General features: G+C 46.0%; 2 protein-coding genes across 3 annotated transcripts; one reads left to right on the forward strand and one right to left on the reverse strand.

Annotated features, from left to right (window-relative positions):
* Nucleotides 1-919: 919 nt before the first annotated feature.
* ampd1 (adenosine monophosphate deaminase 1 (isoform M)) lies at nucleotides 920-18381 on the reverse strand. 2 transcript variants are annotated; one of them, XM_061672011.1, is made up of 16 exons: nucleotides 18257-18381; nucleotides 17990-18108; nucleotides 9068-9233; nucleotides 8406-8535; nucleotides 7224-7389; nucleotides 6723-6942; nucleotides 6313-6442; nucleotides 6048-6242; nucleotides 5634-5765; nucleotides 4427-4590; nucleotides 4216-4342; nucleotides 3732-3895; nucleotides 3526-3646; nucleotides 2708-2881; nucleotides 2516-2626; nucleotides 920-1234 (listed from the first exon to the last, which is right to left on the reverse strand). In XM_061672011.1, the coding sequence occupies exons 3-16, from the start codon at nucleotides 9217-9219 to the stop codon at nucleotides 1079-1081; spliced, it is 2142 nt and encodes a 713-aa protein (XP_061527995.1). In that variant the 5' UTR covers nucleotides 9220-9233; nucleotides 17990-18108; nucleotides 18257-18381; the 3' UTR covers nucleotides 920-1078. The 2 variants fall into 2 exon arrangements, with proteins under 2 accessions (XP_061527995.1, XP_061527986.1); XM_061672002.1 differs by lacking the exons at nucleotides 17990-18108; nucleotides 18257-18381 and adding an exon at nucleotides 11280-11358.
* Nucleotides 16589-18866, forward strand: rassf11 (Ras association domain family member 11). The gene is made up of 3 exons (XM_061672038.1): nucleotides 16589-16620; nucleotides 17102-17214; nucleotides 17301-18866. The coding sequence occupies exons 2-3, from the start codon at nucleotides 17112-17114 to the stop codon at nucleotides 18557-18559; spliced, it is 1362 nt and encodes a 453-aa protein (XP_061528022.1). The 5' UTR covers nucleotides 16589-16620; nucleotides 17102-17111; the 3' UTR covers nucleotides 18560-18866.
* Nucleotides 18867-19616: the final 750 nt, after the last annotated feature.

Below are 19616 nucleotides of genomic sequence, written 5' to 3' on the forward strand. Positions count from 1 at the left end.
CCTCAATTACAAGTTTAAACTACTCAGCTCAAACCACTTCCGTTGACAGCTTCCAAAATAAAGCAACAAACAAATACGTTGTAACGGTTTTCAAAATAACTTTCAGTGCCATACGATCACGATTTCACTTTTCACTTTTCCGTGGCAGTAATTTCGGAATACGGCCTGCAAGTGACTCAAGAATTACTTGTCATTTAAATTCGTGGAATTACAAAAATAATAATAAATGTCTTAGGATTTCATTTTCATTTCAGCTCAGCCCAAAAGAAAAGAAAAAAAAAAAAGATTTTTACAAGCGAAGTGTGGTCATACCAAAACAACGCAGACGATCTGCATTCATTGCAGCTTGACAAAAGTTAACTGAGAAAGTGGAGCGGCGTCTTGCGGTGACGTCACAACTCCCACTTCATGCAGCTGTCAACCTCGTTTGCTGTTGCCTTCAAGGTATCCTGGGAAATAGTAACTTTTTCTAAGGAAGGGGACTGGAGGCTATAGTTTTGTTGTTTTCACAAGTTAGCCGACGCGGTTCATATAAAATGCTTCAATGTAAAGAGAAAACTCTAGTTTTGAATATGAATCCAATGTTGCGGCAAACATTTTGATGTCATTGTATTGGTCGCATACTTATTGTAATGTCTATGCAGACTAAATCGTGCCTCTTCATGGGGGGGTATATTTGATCATTTTGCACTTATCCTCAGATTCGGCGTACACCCTGGACTGGTTGCCAGTCAATCGCATAGACACAAACTATACACTTTACACTTTACTTCATGCTGAAAAGAAAGGCGGTGAGTCACGAGGTCAACACCGGACAAGATCCTTTTGCAAAGCAAATAATGTCACCGTATTATCCTGGAGTAGCGATCCACTGGAAACATCACCGACAGACTTTTTTTTTTTTTTTTTTGATCGGAATCTCCTTTTAATGTGCTTTTATCTGTGATGAAACCAACAATGCACACACAGTACATTACAGTGCTGTCAATCATCAACAGTCGCCAGATGAAACATCGTCAGCGCTTTGAGTGAAAACTAATAGCCTTTGGTTTTCACGCGCAGCATTTGTGAGATTGTTTCATTCGGCCTTCAGACCCTCCTTGATGAGGTTCAGCTCATAGCAGATGGTCTCATAGCGGTACGCCATACGGATCTGGGCCACGTTGGTCTTACGGATGTCGTTGCCCTCCGGACCCTCCTTCAGGTAGTTCTGACCCAAGAAGTGACTCTTCTCCTGCGCCCACACAACATAGCGAAGGTGATGTTACAACGATTCATTCGGCGTCGACGGGTATAAAGTCATGTTACGTCATCTTACAAAGACTTTCTTTCTTAGACGCTTAGTCGTCGGCGAAGGCTCACAATCTACCCGCTCTAATACTCTTTATAGCCAGTGTGACACGTGTCCAACAGAAAAGGAAACTGAAACTAAATGGCGAGTCAACATGGAGTCACTCCCGGGTCATTGAAGACGGTAGGCCCGAGTTCGCCTCGGACCGATGACCTGTCAATCGCAGGATCGACGAGTCGCGATTGAAAATGGGATTTGAATGCCCCTACATTTTGGAATTTGATCAGCCTTCTCGAGGAAACGGGCCTGTACGCTTACACGAAACTTTCAAGAGTACGAACCTCAATCAGTTCAGCGAGCATCATTTGAGCGTGCGTGAGCAGTTGGCTGCGGCTGGGAATAACGAAAATCAGTGACCCACCCTAAAAACGTTCGTAAACGCCACAAGATGGCAGAATACAACTACTTTTGTCGAAATTAAACTCCTCAACTCACTTCAAAATAGTTTCTTGGCACCAGGATGCCACAAGATGGCAGCAAAGCACGACTTTATCGTTGTTGTTGCGACTTTTGCCCAGTCCATTCAAGGATCCGAAGCTCCTCGGTTAAGTGCAACGTAGTTCTGGCAACCAAGATGCCGCCGCAGTGATACTTTCATTGCTTTGGCCTGAGCCCAAACACAGCAAATCGGCGAGTGTTTCAGCGAAAAAAAATGGAGGAAGCCAACATGCGACTGTGAAGCAAAAGTTGCGCACTTTCAAGACGGTCGCCGTCGCCGTCACCGTATGCGGTGTCGCGTGTTTCATCGGTGGTTGGCTTATTTTGGCACTTGAGAACGCATGATTGCCTTTGCTCGTCGCCCAAAATGAGTGTTTTATATCTTCTTAGCATGCTTCTTTTGACACTCGTATGAAATTTAAGTATGTTTAAAATCTTATCGCAAACATTTCCTGTGCAGTTAATAAAGGTTTTATGATAGCGACAGTGCGACCACGGAACTGAACATTTTCTACTCCCATAATTTGGCTTGTGCGGTCGACCTTAAGAGGTTCCACTTTCGAATGGTCTGTCAATGCCGAGACAATTTACAACCTGTCAATCAGCCGTATGTTTTCGGACCGCGTGAGCGAGACTCCGACCCTGATGTTTGCGCCAGTGCACCGCCTCTACCCAAACTCAAAACATTTGCGTTTCATTTTGAATCCAATCGCCGTGTCGCGCTACCTCGTCCGACATTGCGCTCTGCAGCACACTGTTCCTGGAGATCTCGCACATATCGCAGGTGCTCAACTTGAACACCTGCGCTGCAATGGCGTACTCCTCCATCAGAGGCTCCTGCAGGTAAGACACAATTCGACAGGATGAGATAGCGAACCGTTCCTATTTGGCTTATTTTGTTCAGTGTATGGCCAAGACCTTGGTGTAGTGGAACTGCATGGGGTCGTCGGTGGAGAGAGAGACCACCAGGCCTTTCTTTTGGAACTCCAGCAGAGGGTTCTTGGCGTACTCCAGGAACAGACTGTTGTTGCTCAGAGGGGACATGGCAATGGGGATCTGGGTCAGGTAGTACAGGTACTGCAGCACCGGACTCTGGTGGTTGAGGAATACGTTCAGAACATTTCAGAGCAAGTCGAACGACCTCAATGCAGTTGCTTTCCTAATTTGACTTTGATTCACATTTTTAAAAAAAATAAAAATTAAAAAACAATTTAAAAATCCAATCCAATCCAATTCTATGAAAGTAGTGCAACCACCACAATCTCGTTGTCGTCAGTTCATCGAATAAACATCTGCAACGGTTTGACACAAATGGTCAATATGCCGCGTCACTCATCGGCTGTCATTCCAAACGTTCGAACATCGCAAGAGAATGCGTTGTTCGTCGTGGTGGCGAAAAGCTTTCCGAGAATCCTCCACGTGAATCTGCTAGCAGTCGTGTCCGCTTCGGTCCAGACGTATTCGAGTAGTTTTGTACAATTTCGCCTTTTTATACACCAGCACAGATTGCGGTGTACACTTGCAGCTTTCTTTTTGGAGACGTCAACCAAGTATGACACGCAGACTGCATCTATTTGCGGGATTTGAAAAGCATTTGGACCATTGACATATTTGAAATACTTGAATGAAAAACATTTGTATTCAGTGCATTGAATTGAATTCAATTCGTGTCCGCTGGAGAATAGGGATCGATTATTGCACAGCGCGTGCACGTCGGCATCCGGGCCGCCGCTGACCTTTTTGAGGTTGAGGCCGTGCGAGATGTTGTCGGCCGTCATGAAGGCAGCCAACAGATGGGTGATGGCGCCCGCTTCACCGCAATGAGGCCTGAACATGAACGTGTTCATCCCCCGTCGTCTGAAGCGCAGAACGCCCAACGTCGCTTTTTTCGTCAGGAATGCAAACCGGTATCGACGGGACGGATCGACTTGAGGCCACTGACCTCCGCAGTTGGTTGAGCACAGCGATGTTGGCGTACATGTAGTAGATGTAGTAGGTGTAGGAAGGATTCTTAGCCATGTCCCACTCCTCCGGTTTGGGGCTCTTCGTGGAGAACATGTGACCGCTGTGCTTGGACTCGTCATCCACACTGTCGAAACCCGTCACCTGCACGCCAGAAAGCAACTGCTCGTTCAAAGCTTCGAGCTGCTCCCGAAGGAGAATTTCGAGCGACTCGCAGACCGACGCGGCCATTTTGCGCACGCCGCCGCGTGTTGGGTCGCCGGGCCGAATAATTCGAGCGCATCGCAAATCGAATGAAGTGTTAGGGAATAGTCACGCCCGTTTCCAAAATAGGACTATGGAATTCCGTGTCGGCGAAACGTACAACTTTCTTCTCGTAAGCCTCAGCGTTCGCATGCAAATTCTGCGGAAATTCAAACGCCGTGATTAACGCAGCCATCCATTTTGACTTCTTTCTCGCTCACATGCTTGAGGAATACGCTGAGTTCGGGGTTGGACTTTGGGTCAATGGTGGCGTGGAACACTGGCAGGAAAATGTTCTCTAACATCTGGCCAAAGTGGGGCACAAAGTCCCTGCCTCTGAAGATGTCGCTAGAGTGGAAGAGAGGCAAAAAAGGAGGCATTAGGATGGCGAGCTGCCGTCAAACTGGGATTGATGACAAAGAGAGGACTCACTAGATCCTGGGAATTTGAATCATCCACTTGAGGTGAGGGGAGTAGACCCTGTGCTTGACGAACCAGTTGGACAGTTTGGTCCACTCGTTGGCCGCGCAGCCGTAGATGGATAAACGCGGCTCGGCATACTGGTACTTTGCGTCCTCCAGGTCGCTGGCTACTTCCTGTTGAAACGAGCGACGAGGAGCGAATGTGGAGGTCACTTCTCTTTGTAAAACATTTTGGGGCAATTCAGGTAAGCCGGAAAACACTGGCGCTCTTAATTTTCCAGTGTTTAACGAACAACGCCAAGTATTGTGGAACCATTTGAAGAGTAAAATCTTAGGGGCAACCTTTTAATTGTGAAGACTTACAGTCCTCGCTTACGTTTCTTTTTTAAATGATTAATATTTTGAATTTCTCTTCTTACCTCACCTTTACAAATCACACAGACTCTCTGTTATAAAACCTCACTAATAAATGAATATGTTCCTGCAATTTGGAAGTCCGGGTCATTATTTGCACACGTTGCTAGGCAGAGTTCACTGGGCTCCATCACAACTATTCCAAAAAGCAGTGACAAAAAAAATGTAGACGATCGCATAGGATAGGATGAAAAACCAAAATGCAATAACAAATGCAGGCAACGCAAAATGCTCTGATGAGTGGGAATGACCAAAATCATGTGTTTCTATAATGGTTAATAAGTAGAAGATCTTTATTTTGTTGAATGTTAAAATACAATGAATATGATTGGTATCCATTACTTTTTAAATGTAGAGGATATATTTTGACACCCCAAAAATGGCGCCCATCATTATTTCTTCATTAAGATTCCCGTTTTAGTGGTTGAAAGCTACGGTGGATCAAATTTGGACTTCTGGGACAACTCTCACAGAAGCAAGCTTACATTTTGGTAGAAAGGCGGCATTCTGGATGAAATTCCTCATTCCCGTTCCAAATCATCATCATCATCATCATCATCATCATCATCATCATCAGTTAGATCAATGAAAAAACATCTCGAGCTCACTGAAAGTTATTGAGTCTACATTTGTGAAGTACCAGAGTAATTACAGAAAACTCGGAAGAGGAATTTCATTCAAATCAAAATTCACATTTTTTTTCTTTCAACTTTTGATCTCCGCCGCACAGTGGAGATAAAGTACGTGCCGATGACTCGATTATCCTCGGTGGAGAATAATTACGGTGGAAGAAGATTTCCGACCTTGATGATGGTGGCGAAGTAGTCGCCGTTGATGTGATTTTCCGTCTTCAGGTAGAGATCACGCAGCTCGCTGGCTCCCACGGGGTTGTACTTGGCATTGAACTTGTCGAAACGCTGGAAGGTTTGCCTGCCCTTTGAAGAAGAAGAAGAAGAAGAAGAAAAACATTGATTTCAGTTTCTATTCAAAGTTTGAAAACTGACTGGCCAACGTTGGTATTTACGTTGACTCTATCCTGAGTAATGCTTTTGTGTGTGTTTCTTTCAAACTACAAAACCATCATCACCTCTCTTCGTTGTGCAATCTCTGTGAAAAACGAATCAAATGCAGCCATCACAATATCCAATGATACAATCCATAATTACATCCAGACTAACATCTCCTTCCGGCAACGGTGTATGACGTCAGTAACTTACTGCATGCACATCCAGCGAGTCCACAGTGAGGTCGTACGGATGCAGGTTGAGGGACTCGAAGAGCTCCTTCATGGTGACCTCTTTGCCTTTCAGGCTGTGCACGACACGGTCGGCGTCCACGCGGTACGACTTCTTGATGAAGCGCAGGAGGTGTTTCTGGTTCATGCAGGCGGCGGCGTGGATGTGGGTGTCCACCTGACGGGGCACATGTCGCACGGGTAACAAGTCCGGCGCCAAGGCAAGCCCTGCTAAGTTGACGGCTTACCTTCCTGCAGTTGTAGAAATCCCTGTGGGGGTTCTTCTTCAGCTCCTTCATCTCCTCCATCTCATTGAGCATCTCGTGCACGTTGAACTTGGACATGAGGAACTTCAGACGACGGTGAGTGTAGGTCTTGCTGAAAACAGAGGAGCAGTCACGTCAATGGAGGAAGGAAGTGTCAGGAAAAGCCTACTAGAACGTCTGAACTTGATTTGAACAGGGACTGAACTTGAACTTTCTATGTGGGCAGTGAAAGCTTTCTAATCCTTTTGACTTCATTCTCATCCTTAAATACTGCCGCTTCAAATGGTTGCTCCCAATTTAGTCACGAGCGATTGGTCACCAGAGTGAACCGAGAAAGCTTTTGGCTCCCGTCGTTCAAATGCGGAGACCAGCCCCGTCGGGAAAAGCCTCACATGGGCCCCTGCGCAATGAGAGCGATGAGGAAGTTCATGTCGTCAATGAAGGTGGCGTAGTTGGCGCACGGCACGTCCCTGGGCTGATGTTTGTCCGCGGCTTCGGCGTCATTATACACGTAGATGAGACCTTCCCTCATTCGAGCAACGTAGCCCAGATTCTCCGGCAGATCCGCGTTATCGAATGGGTCTTCGTCGTTCTTCGGGGGGGGGGTGAAGACTGAAAGGAAAAGAAAGAAAAAAGTGTGGGACTGTTCAACAATGCGCCACATATAGAATGTAATAGCACCAACGCCCTGCAGATGCTTTAGAAGAAGCCAGAAAGGTTTGCCGTATGCCTTCGAAGCTTACATCCGTGTCAAACTGACTCTACGGGTCTCAATTCCCAAACAATCCAGGGAAGAACTCAACTATGACCAATTCGGACAATATTGTCAAGTCAAGTGGATCTAGATCTGTGGCAGAGGTTGCGAATGAGCGCGGACGGCACATCGTCCTCACCGGGCTGCACCTGGTCCTCCACCTCGAAGGTCTCGCCCTCCATCTCGCGCAGGTACTGCGAAGCCGTCCGCGGGAAACGCTGGTAGGCCAGCCTCATGTACTTCTCTCTGATGGACAACGCGCGGTACAGACCTTTGCAAGACAGCTCAAAGTCGTCCATGGTAACCTGGACAGAAGAGAGGTCAAATACAAGTCTGAGTTCAGTTGGAGCATCATTTCGATTTGTACTAGTTGTTACGTTGTTGCGTGAGGCATGTCTTGCTAACTTTTCTTCGGTCGCTATATTTTTGATGACTTCAGTAGTGTTTATTTTCCCTATAAGACATCTGTAACAATGATGACAGGAGGTCGCATAAAAACAAACCCACAAAAATTGGCTCGGAGGTAACACGCAGCTTTTTGACACGTTTGCAACATATTAACTATTAAATCACGCGCGATTTCAAGTATTAAAATCGTTTGAAGCAGAATCGACGCATCCTGATTTCCCCCCGATAGAAAGAAATGAAAGTTGACCTCAGCACACTTTCACGTGAGCTCCGTTCGTCGGAACCTCCTGCTTGCTGGTGAGAAGGAAGCTCGGACGGCAGACGCAAAAAGTCACTGCAATTTAAAATTGGCCCTTTTAAACCTAAAGCCTTCAATTAAATGCTGTGCACACCATGTAGGTTGATAGGAGCGCTTGTTTGGGTTGTGATTGTATTTTGCGTCGATTTCCAAAGACAGCCTTAAATGTTGGGTAACAACCCCCCAAATGTAAAAAAGAAACAAAATTGCAACAGTTACTGTTGTAAATGTAAAGAAAAAGCATAGCTCTGTTAAGTTACTCTTTTATTTCATCCCAAATTGCAGGATGAGAAGCTACAATGCCAAATCCAGTTTCATTTGGATCAGATCCCGATCAGATCAGTTTGGCATATTGAACATGTTCGTTAGTCAATATCACAGATTAAGAAAATGACTGCACAAGTACGAATTTCATTTGGATTTTTACCTGAGCGGCTCAGAAAAAAAAAAAAAGAACTAAAAAGTACAGTATATCGCCTTTTGCAGAAGCTACTATAAGATGTTAGCTGGTCGTCATTCACTCAAATTCCAAACGTTCAAACCCGGACGGAGGTACTGTTTTTATCTGGCTAGTTTTTGGCAAGCGCAGAAGGTGAATAGATTGGAGGACAGTACCCCAGAAGCGTAGTCCCCAATGATGGCCACTCTTTGGAAGTCCGGTACTTCCAGGTAGGCGGGCGTGTCCACCTCCACTGACCCGGCCGGCGCAGCGGTCTTCTGGGCACCGGTACGAAAGCGCCTCTTGCTGTGGACGGGGTGTAGAATTAATAATCAATACGTCCCTGGTCACGTTAAGAGCCGAGCGATATTTGACGTGTTGCTGAAGGCTATTTTTAACTATGTAGCATCTGAAAACACTCCCCCCCCCATCTAACTTTATAAGACATGATGCTGAGTCGGGGAGCTCCCAGCAGTTTGTGTTCGGATTGTATAAGATTTAAAAAAAAAAACTAACATCCTGCTCATCTGAAAAGCCGTTGAATAAACATATACTTTAAGACTTTAAGACGATGTTAAATGTTAGCGTTTGTATTCATCGAAATTCGGTCGCCAATATTTCCCCTTTGACTGCAAATGAATATCGGCTCCAAATATCGGTTATCGGCCTCCTCGACTAATAATGATCAGTATCGGCATTGGCTCTGGAAAAACCATCGGTCCACTTCGAGTAGCATTGTCACATTTATCCAAATTTAAGGGGACGTTGTTGCTCAAGTACTGTGAGAAAAGTGGGAGCGTGTTCCCAACCCGCAAACAATTCTCCCCAACAAACTCACCGCTTCTCAGGATCGTCGTCAGCATGCAAGTGGTGCGCCATTTCCTGGTGGAGGATGGGACAGTCCTCGGGCACGTCGAAGACGGAGATCTCATCTCGGATCTCCTCGCCTTTGGTCTCCGATGCAAAGATCTGCTCGGCGAAGGCCCGCATCTTGTCATCGGTCTCTGGAGGACAGCAATGGCAGCGTTGCCGGCGAGCGCGTAGCAATGCCGCAACGTCGCTCATAGCGTCATGCGAGCACGACAACAAAAAAGGGGCTATTGCAATCCCGTCGAGCAATATTGTGATCAGACGCTGGTCAGACACGATCAAGACGAGGGCAAAGATGACACGATAAAAGGTCTAACTAAGCGGGGAGAAAAGAAGGACGACGCACAGCACGACGGCCGCAACGGATGAAGCGGCGGCCGGCACGCGCTCGTCTACGACCATTCCGCTGTGGGCCGTGTGGCCAAAGGGGCCGGCCCACGCCTCACTCTGCATACTTACTACGGCGACCTGATCATCGCCGGCAAGAGCAGCACCACCACCGCCCAGAGTTCGAGAAAGAAGGGAGTTGTAAAAACAGAGAGAAATGTTATCGTTCTCATTTCACACATAATGAATCAGGAATAGAGACCGTGACGACATGATGCGGGTCATTATCCCAAAAAAGCAATTATGGTTGAAACTTGATGGCCGCCAAATTTTTAATGCGGGAAACCCAAACATTATTCGTGTTGAATATCTAAAAGGCACGCGTCTCCAAATGTTTTTGTTGCTATTTTTCACATATAATCCCCCCAAAACACGCATGCTAGGTTAATTGACGACTCTAAATTGCCCGTAGGTGTCAACGTGTGTCCGGATGGTTGTTTGTTTCTATGTGCCCTGCGATTGGCTGGCTCGGAAAATGGATGGATGGACTGAAACAAGTACACTTTCAGAACTCTTGTTTTTCCAAATAGTCAAGTAGATTCATTCACTTTTTTATTTCTTTATTTATTGTTTCGTGCAAATTGCTTGTGGAATAAAAAAAAAAAAAAAAAGATCTTTAAAAAATATTTTTTTGTAAGTGTTAAGTCATGTGAGTAAAGACGTCTTGTGCTTTGGGTTTTTAGTGGGAAAAGACAAGACATGGATTGTAACTCTTATTAAGATTTCCACTGTTGCTCAATAGGTTCCCTACCTTCAGAAAACCCCTTCAGATATCCCTGGAGTTGCAGATCAGACCTGCACCATGTCCAGGGTTTTTTTGTTGTTTTGGTTTTTTTTAAATGGACGATTCCCCTTTACAAAATTGTTTCCTCGAGGTCGTGCCACAGCATCTCAATCAGGTTGCAGTCAGGACTCTGACTGGGCGACCACTCTATTGTTGATGGACTTCTGAGCTTTGGGTTTTTGTCGTGTTCCATCACTCATCTTCTGCCAAGGCTCGATTGGCAGAAAAGTCCTCTTACATTCTCCTACATAACGTCTTGGGGAATTCATTTTGGCGGCGATGATCACGATGCGTCCAGGTCCTGCGGTAACAAAGCAGTCCCGAACCATGATGACCCTTTCATCATATTGGTGTACTGTGCTTTTTTCCCCCCACCAAAAACAGCATCGTGTGTTTCTTCTGTCTAAACAATAGTTTACCGGTGCTGTGGAACATCCGGGTGCTCTTTTTGCACATTTTCATTGGTTTTGGGGACAGCAGTGGCTTTCTACGAAGTGTCTTCCAATGACATCCAACTTTGTTTAATGTTTCATTTCGCTTGAACTCCTTTCGGTTGTGCATCTTTTGGGCACATTTGACCGATACAAATTACGATACAAGATTTCCACAACAAGAGAGTGCTACGGTTTTCCTTATATGTTGTCTACCTCGGTGTTTGGTGGCACACCAGCTATTCACCCCCCCCCCCCACACACACACACATTTTAAAAGCACTGGAGGAAGAAGAAAAGTTTGCCAACACCATAACATGCATGGTTGACTCTCAACATTGTGCACAATGAAGCAGCCTTCTAAAGTTAGAACCTGCACTTTGTTATCTGAGCTGTTGTTGCTAATATACAACACAGCACAGGCGTGACCTCTGACATATGCATTCAAAAGACGACGAGGGCTCAATTCCATTTTTCTGACCTCCCCAGTCCCCGCAGAACACTTGAATAGCATTTCTACATGCACCGTGTCGTCCACGTTGTGCTGTTCCGCGTTGGCGCACGTTGCCCACACTCACCCGGCACCAGAACTTTCGGCATGGCGACTCGCTTCGTGTGCGTCTCTCCGGGAGTGAATGAAGAGGGGCGGTCGGCCACTTGGACCACTGTGGCGCGCAGTCCAAGTGCTGGCTTACGGCAATATGAGACTCCTGGGGGGGGCGCGCACGTACCCGGAATCCGCTGAGCCCGAAAAAAATGTGCAGGCCGAGTCGAGACCCGCGCATCGCCGCCGCCACCGGACGCACGCACGTACGCACGCACGCACGCAAGAGGGTCGCGCGCCTCTATTTTCAGTTGGCGTGGCCCACGCGCCCTCAGAACTCGCGCGCGTTACAAAGACGCGCGTCAGGGGGGGGGAGGGGGAGGCTGGTGGAGGGGGGGGGGGGAATCATCATACGCTTTGAAGTTGGCAAAAGGCAGTCAAATGACCCCCCCCCCCCCCCAAATTAAACAAAAACACAGCAATTAGTTGGAACTCTTGAAAAGCAGGTACAGTATGCCCTTGTAATTCTTTTTTTTTTTTTTTTTTTTTACATTACTCAGACGTTATATTCATTAGTACACCGGGGACACACGATTAATCGAGGTACGCTGATGTCATTTTCACCTCTTTTCCGCCAAAATAATCCAATCGTCTCAGTTGAACACATTTTAATCCTATGCAACTGATGTACATCAATTCAGACGTAAAAATTCACATTTTTCTTCGGTGTATCGTTGATTATGGTGACCCCCCCAAAAATGTAAACTCAAGGCTATTTGGATTACATCCAAGGAGGAATGTTGCGCTTGTTGACATAATCCGATTCTTATTCTTAATTATTATTATAATAGTGTTGATCAGATGTACGCGTGGCGGCTGAGTGGTTAGAAATGGGTGGCAAACGCATACTTTGTAGTTTACGGTTTCCCTCAGAGGGCCAAATTATTATTAGGAATATTATTTTTAATATTAATATTTCATATACACAACAAAATAATAGACAACTGGTTTTGAATAAAATAGCCAATAAAATGAAATAATACAGTAGCGTCGCCGGCCCAAGTGTTCATCAAAAATGAGGCGCAGGTTTTATTCCTAAAAAGCGCATTTAATATTTTGCACAGTTGGAACATTCACACTGTGCTTAAATATAGAACATACAAAACTGAACTTGCTGAATCAAATGTATTGCACATTGAGTTAGATAAAAATGATAACTCAAATGTTTGAAAACATTCTGACATGATTAAATACAAGTGTATTGTACTTAAAAGCTAAATACAACTGAAAAGTGCTGCGCTGTATTTTAAAAAAAAAAAGAGCTGAAACCGCTGGAACATTCAATTTGAACCTTGAATTTGGATTCTTTCAGGCACCACTAGAGGGAGCGCGCACCATACCTTTGAGAACCAGTGCTCTATGCGGGTTTTAAATACATAATTGTTGTCCATGTGACCCTCACGGTACGCTAATTATTGCATTTAAAATGGCATTCACTGAGTAAGTAAGGTCTGTTACATGGACCATTTCCTGGATTTCAAAGCAAATTTACACCGCCCTTTATTACATGTGATCATTTTGAAATGAATTTTTGCTACAGCTTTCGGCAAGAATCATGGAACTTGACAAACATGACTTACTTTCTCAGGCCACATCAAATAATGCGTTGGGCCGGTCGCGGTCCGCGGGCCTCGAGTTTGACACGTGTGGGTTCCGGATGTCGTGGGGCTGTCCCGGTCGACACGCCTCTGCAACATCGCGTGGACATCGGGGACAGTGCCTCTGGATTGGCAGTCTGGGGTGGTGGTCCGACCGGAGGGTGTGTTCCAACCACAGCGGGATCACACTCCTCAGCCTCCCTGGTAAGGTCTATTCAGGGGCGCCGGAGAGGAGGGTCCGTCGGGAAGTCGAACCTCAGATTCAGGAGGAGCAGTGTGGTTTTCGTCCCGGCCGTGGAACAGCGGACCAGTTCTTCACCCTCGGCAGGGTCCGCGAGGGTTCGCCCAACCAGCCTACATGTGTTTTGTGGACTTGGAGAAGGCGTTCGACCGTGTCCCTCGGGTGGTCCTGCGGGGGGTGCTTCGGGAGTATGGGGTACCGAACCCCCTGATACGGGCTCCGGTCCCTGTACGACCGGAGTCGAGAGTTTGGTCCGCATCGCTGGCAGTAAGTCGGACTCGTTTCCGGTGAGGAAACAAGTCAGACAACACCAAATCTGTTCATAACTTTTATGGGACAGAATTTCTAGACGCAGCCGAGGCGTCGAGGGGGTCCGGTTCGGTGGCCTCAGTATCGCGTCTCTGCTTTTTGCAGATGATGTGGTTCTGTTGGCTTCATCGAGCCGTGATCTCCAACTCTCACTGGCGCAGCTGGGTTCACTGGGTTGGGGATGAGCTCCCGCCCCAAGTGGAGGAGTTCAAGTATCTTGGGAAGAACGGAACGGCAGATCGACAGGCGGATCGGTGCGGCGTCTGCAGTGATGCGGACTTTGTATCGGTCCGTTGTGGTAAAGAGGGAGCTAAACCGATAGCTTAAGCTCTCAATTTACCGGTGGATCTACGTTCCCATCCTCTCCTACGGTCACGAGCTGCGGGTCGTGTCCCAAAGAACGAGATCCCGGATACGAGCGGCCGAAATGAGTTTCCTCCGCAGGGTGTCCGGGCTCTCCCTTAGAGAGAGGGTGTGAAGCTCGGTCATCCGGGAGGATCTCAGAGTAGAGCCGCTGCTCCTCCGCATCGAGAGGAGCCAGATGAGGTGGCTGGGATATCGGATTAGGACGCCTCCCGGCTGAGTTGTTCCGGGCACGTCCCACTGGGAGGAGACCCCGGGGACGGCCCAGGACACGCTGGAGAGACCGTGTCTCTCGGCTGGCCTGGGAACGCCTCGGAAGAGCTGGAAGAAGTGGCTGGGGAGAGGGAAGTTTGGGCTTCCCGGCTGAGCCCGCTGCCCCCGCGACCGGACCTCAGATAAGCGGAGGAAAATGAATGAATGAACAACCCAAGCAGGGCTGGGGAAAACTCCAAGGGCTCTGATTGCCAGGTCATATCTAAAACTAAAACCAAAATGAAGTACTAAATGTTTTGATTTACACTTCCAACGAGAGCGGATGCTGTAAAGTTGAACACAATCTCATTTTGGGGTCGCTGGTGGACATTCTTAATTCTACAAACTATAAATTTGGGCCATTAGAAAGTCCAAACTTTATTGATGAAGGCCCACGACAAAAAAATGACTCACCCAAAATGTGCCGAATGTTTGTCACTTTTTAAAGGTCTCGCAAGTGCAAAAAGTGAACCACTGAAAATAAAACAGCCACCCTTAAGATATTAAATATATTAAATTATATATTGATATTAAAAGCACGACGACTACCGTTTCAAGTCACATCCCGTGTGGCTCGAAACACCCGATATTGGTGATTTATGCAACACGCCTCTGTTGCTCCATCCATCATAAGACATTGGAGCGTGAAGTTAGTCAGCAAGACTTCTATTTTTAGGGAACGTGAGCTGAAATGTCAAAGTTCAGTTTATGGTTGAACAAGTTAAAGAGATCAAGTTACAAAAAAAAAAACCAGTTGGTGCAAACCTCAGAAATACACTTCCGATTAGCAAATACAGTATTTATTGTGCTACCAACTGTTTAACCGGAGTGAATTAAGTATGATACAACTATCTTGACACTTGAGATGGCTCCAGCATTTCCAGTCTTGGCTGTTGGGCCGCTCCATAAAAATTCTCATCCAACAACAACAAATCGTGGTTATCGAATATCTGATCTTAGTGGGTTCTCATGATACTGACGCCTGAAGGCGTGAAGGGCTTGGCAGCAGATCTAACCGGTTGCCAAAGTGGACACAGAGCTGCTGGACATGAGGTTTACATGGCAACATGGAGCTAGCTGGAGGTGTCCAAGTTGCCCCCTATCACGTTACCTCATCGCCCTCCCCCTCGAATAGCCAACAGCTGCTGGCCATACGGTGCCCCCCCCCCCTGCAGTATGTATTAGTTTTGTACACACCAAATGTAACCAGAAGACACAATTTCTTTGAACACTGCGCTGCAGTCCGTGTTGGTATCACCAGTGGGCGGGCGTTGTCCTTCCTTTGGCTGATGCTATTGCTAGCTCGGTTCACAGTAAAGTACACCAGACAGAGCTGTAAACAAGTAAACATGCTTACGACCAGATACGCCATCTTCCTTGCTCACCATTCTCCAGGCCTGCTCTTTTTTCAGACGGTCCCGGTAGCAGGAGTTATCAACGAGTTTTGCGTGTCCACAAACAGCGATGACAATTTTATCCTCCATTGTTCTGCTCAGCAACTCAAGATATTGTGTCGTGTGTGTCAGGTACGATATTCTCATCACGGATTGGCTGTCGTGACGCAGCCTCATGCGAATTTGTTGCTCGAGTTGACATTTTTCAACTCCTGTGAATCGGCAAAGACAGAAATGTGTTTGTTTGACTCGGGTCGAGTCGCCCGGCACAAATTTGCACATTTGAATTGACTTTATATGCGAGCATGTCGTGTGAATAGTTCAACTTGCGTCCAGTGTGAAGGCACAATTTGGTATCAATTCTTTTGTGTCCACTAGAAGGAGCCCACATACAAATAGGGACTTGAGGCCAATACACTCAAACATGGCAACAATATGGGAGGATTAAAGTAAGCCACTTGCTGCATTGAGACTGCTGGACTTGAAGCAATTACAGTCGGCCCGGCCTTTTTACAATCTCAGTCTACCGTAAACAAAAAAGCATGACTGACAACAGTAAACTAGTTTTTTTTGTCTTCCTGTGGATGAGACAAATTGGAGCCTTTTATACTTGTACTAAACAATGATAAATGGGCTTTCAACTGTTCAGTGCCTTCCTACCTTTTACAAATTGCTTTAACAAAGTATCTTCATTCACTTACTGATGACAAAGCATCAGGAGCAACAAGTTCAGTTTCTTGCTCAAGGACACTTCAACATGGTCACGTTGAGAGCAAAGATCAAAACAGCCAATCTACTGCCTGAGCCAATACATGAAGGCGAGAAGGTCCAGGAAACCGATGGTCACTGATGGAGCTCCTGTGTGGAGGAGTTGATAGAAAAAGCCAGGAGGACGAGGAGGATTCATTTTGATGGTAAACTAAATAACTAAAGGAGGGGGGAGTAAATTTGACAACAATCTGCAAAAGTAACGTCATCAAATTAAAGAGGGGAAGAAAAGTCAGCGAACGTAATAATATGGGTGGGATCGTAGCCCGCCTTTCGGCCGTTTGGGAGTTCTAATTACTCTTAATTGGGCTGTTTTTTTTCCCCCTCCCAAGCAGATCGCTTAGCCCAGCAGTCAGGTCCGATCATCTTTACCACAAGCAGGACGAACGGGTAGGACCCTTGATGAACTGTATTTACAAATGCTGTACTTGAAAACTCAGGTCCTCAATTGTGGGTATTTTAAGGGATTCAGTTATTTGATTGTTGTATTCCCAGTGAGTTGTTGTTGGGTTTTTTTAGGGCAGGACACAGGTCTCCTCCATTCACATTGTGTTGAACAGTACTTGAGCTTTTCAACATGGGATAGGACTTTATTTGATCTGACCTTGTTACTGGAACCTGATTGTAGACCAATGTATTGTACTGCGTAGTATCCTCCACAATTGGAAGTTGCCCTGTAGTTGTATGAGACGCATGGTCCTAAGTCTTCTCCGTTTTTAGTAAATTGGCACTACACGAACAAAATTGTGTTGAACTGAACTCAAACTTACATCGGGTGTAATGATTACCAGAATACAGTGAATGTAAATATTCACAAAGTATGCCCCTATATGTTTTGGCTCCTTTTTAAAAAATGTTTTTTTCTTATCAGATTGGGTGTGATGGAAATCAAAGTGTCTGTGGATAGTCTGCCACGCTTAGTTTGTGGAGTTACAGATGAGACAACATGCCAAGAGGTGGTCACTGTGTTGGCTCAAGCCCTGGGTACGTGCCGAAATGGTGGGGGGTATTCATTTATTTGTATTACCTCACATACCTGACAACAAAACCCTGTCATAATTTTCATTTAGGCCAGCCGGGGCGCTACGTGTTACGCGAGACCTTCAAAGACTTTGAAAGGTGCATGGCACCAGATGAGCGCCCCCTGGAGATGCTCAGAAAGTATGGGGAACACGCCAAGGAGGTCCAGCTCACATTGCTCCACAGCGGGCCTTTAGTTTGCGACGAAATGAGCCGGGCCAAAGTGGGTCGACACCAGCCTTGTCCGCCACTGCGAAGGAAAGAAGCCAGCACTAGAGTGTGGCGTCGTAGCGGGTCGCTGAATTTGCATCGCGAGAGCTTTCCGCTGTCCTGCTTGAGGCGGGACACGGATCAGAACCATGAGCACTTGAAAAGACCCAAAAGAAAGTCCCTGACCTTCATGGAAGAGGCTTGGGAATGGCTGGAGAACCTGGGAAAAACGCAGGTTTATAGTACCGCATGTGATAAAGATAGCACCAAGAAGACTGGAAAAAATAAACATTTTCTGAGTGTCACACTTTCTTCTGTGAGAAAGAGTCCACGTGATCAGAGCCAAGTTCGAGGTCACAGAAACTCAAAGTTGGACTTGGATCAAACATCTTGCTGCATGGGAACTCAGCAGAAGGTTAAAGAAAAAAACTCGAAAACACAGGGAGAAAAACTCAACAGCATCTCAGATTCAAACAATGAAGCAGAGAAGAATCTTTTAAGAGAAACTATCATATGCCAGCTAAGTTACCTTCAAAAGCTCCAGGTCCAGATGGAGGGTGTAGACAAGGAGATGTTAGAGCTGGAGGAAAGCGAGCGGACCAGAGAAGAGCGGAAGCTGATTGAAGACGAGATGGAGCAGATGTGGTTCTGGGAGAATGAATTAAAGGCAGAAGAAGTGTTTGAGAGAGATTTGCAGGATCAGTTCCATGAAATGAAAGCTAAGATTGTGGACTGCAAGGCCAAACTGGAGGAATACAAGACCAACATGCAAAAACTGGACTTGCGTGGCACTCACAATGTTGACGCCAAAGAGCGCCGACACGCTGCTGACGACAATCCGACAAGGGGCTCAAATTGGCAGCTATTTGAGACAGAACTGGATGTAAATAGTGACAGGAAGTGGCCGCCCAGAAGAAATTTCAACACTTCTGCTTTATTTCCTCCTAGTCAGATAAAGGAGCGCCGGCCCACTGGGCCAACTGAGCTCAGGGAGTGGTGGGCACGCTGGTCTGCAGTCCAAAACTCCAAATCAAGCATAAAGAAGACTGAGATCCACCGCTCTGAACTCACAATTTATTTGGGTGGTACCAAAGATTAACGAAGGGGGGAAAGTTGAAGTCGATGGGTGCTTCCCTATGCTCGTTTTTATATTTCTCATGTTATCGGATGACAAAATGTGGAAATACATGATCCTCATCAGACAGCAACGATGTATCCTCATGTTGTAAAACAAACATTGCTTGCATATATTCAGATGTGTAAAATCTTACACGATATGAGTTTTTGTAATTACCGCCTCCAAGTTCTAATTACTGTAATAGTGACTCCTAATCTTGTGTCCATACTCACCCTATTGAGTATTCTGTACACAATCAAGACCAACATTTATATTTGTTGTATTAAATATGTGGACATAAGGAACATTTACATTTTTTTGCCCTTACGGTTGAGTCTTGTGAGTGCCTGTCCACCCATCAAGCAGAAAATTAAATCGGTCCATTTCTGAAAATGCCAGTGAGAGAGTCTTTCTGCCCCACTGTCGCAAAACTGGGACTAGTTAACATAACCACCCCATGTTTCTCAGCCAACGTCAAAAGATAAGCAGAGCTGCAGTACCACGGATTAGTTTTAGCTAACACCATTACCAGCATAAAGTTCTGATAATAAGTGGCTAAGTTGTCAACGTGGGTATGGATGTATTTCTGTTTGGCGATGTCAAACTGCCGCCACACGAGTGGTAATGCGATGGAATCCATCGGCGGTTGCTTGTGTGTGTGTGGTCAAAGCACAGGTCAGTATTATGACAGCATTGCCTTCTGAAATTCAGGCATTTCACTGCTCTGAAAAAGTGTGGGGGTGCGCTGCCTAGCGAGGTAGAAGAGGAGACGACCAAACACCGGCCGGAAATTGCCCACTAGATCCACCAGTTCTAATCTAACGCAAGTCGGATTCACTTTTGGCCCAGCAGTATTGCGGGGCGGGATATGCCCAACTTGTAAACTGTAAAAGTGTAAAAACACATGCATACAAAAACGTACATCAGCAATTTTGGAATTCAAAAATAATTTTTACATTAATGTAAAAAAATTATGACTTGGTCTATTTTTATATTCATTTATATTTAAAACATTATTTTTAAAAAAAATTCCATTACA

Source organism: Phycodurus eques, chromosome 1, assembly GCF_024500275.1.
Source record: "Phycodurus eques isolate BA_2022a chromosome 1, UOR_Pequ_1.1, whole genome shotgun sequence".
Classification (NCBI taxonomy): domain Eukaryota; kingdom Metazoa; phylum Chordata; class Actinopteri; order Syngnathiformes; family Syngnathidae; genus Phycodurus; species Phycodurus eques.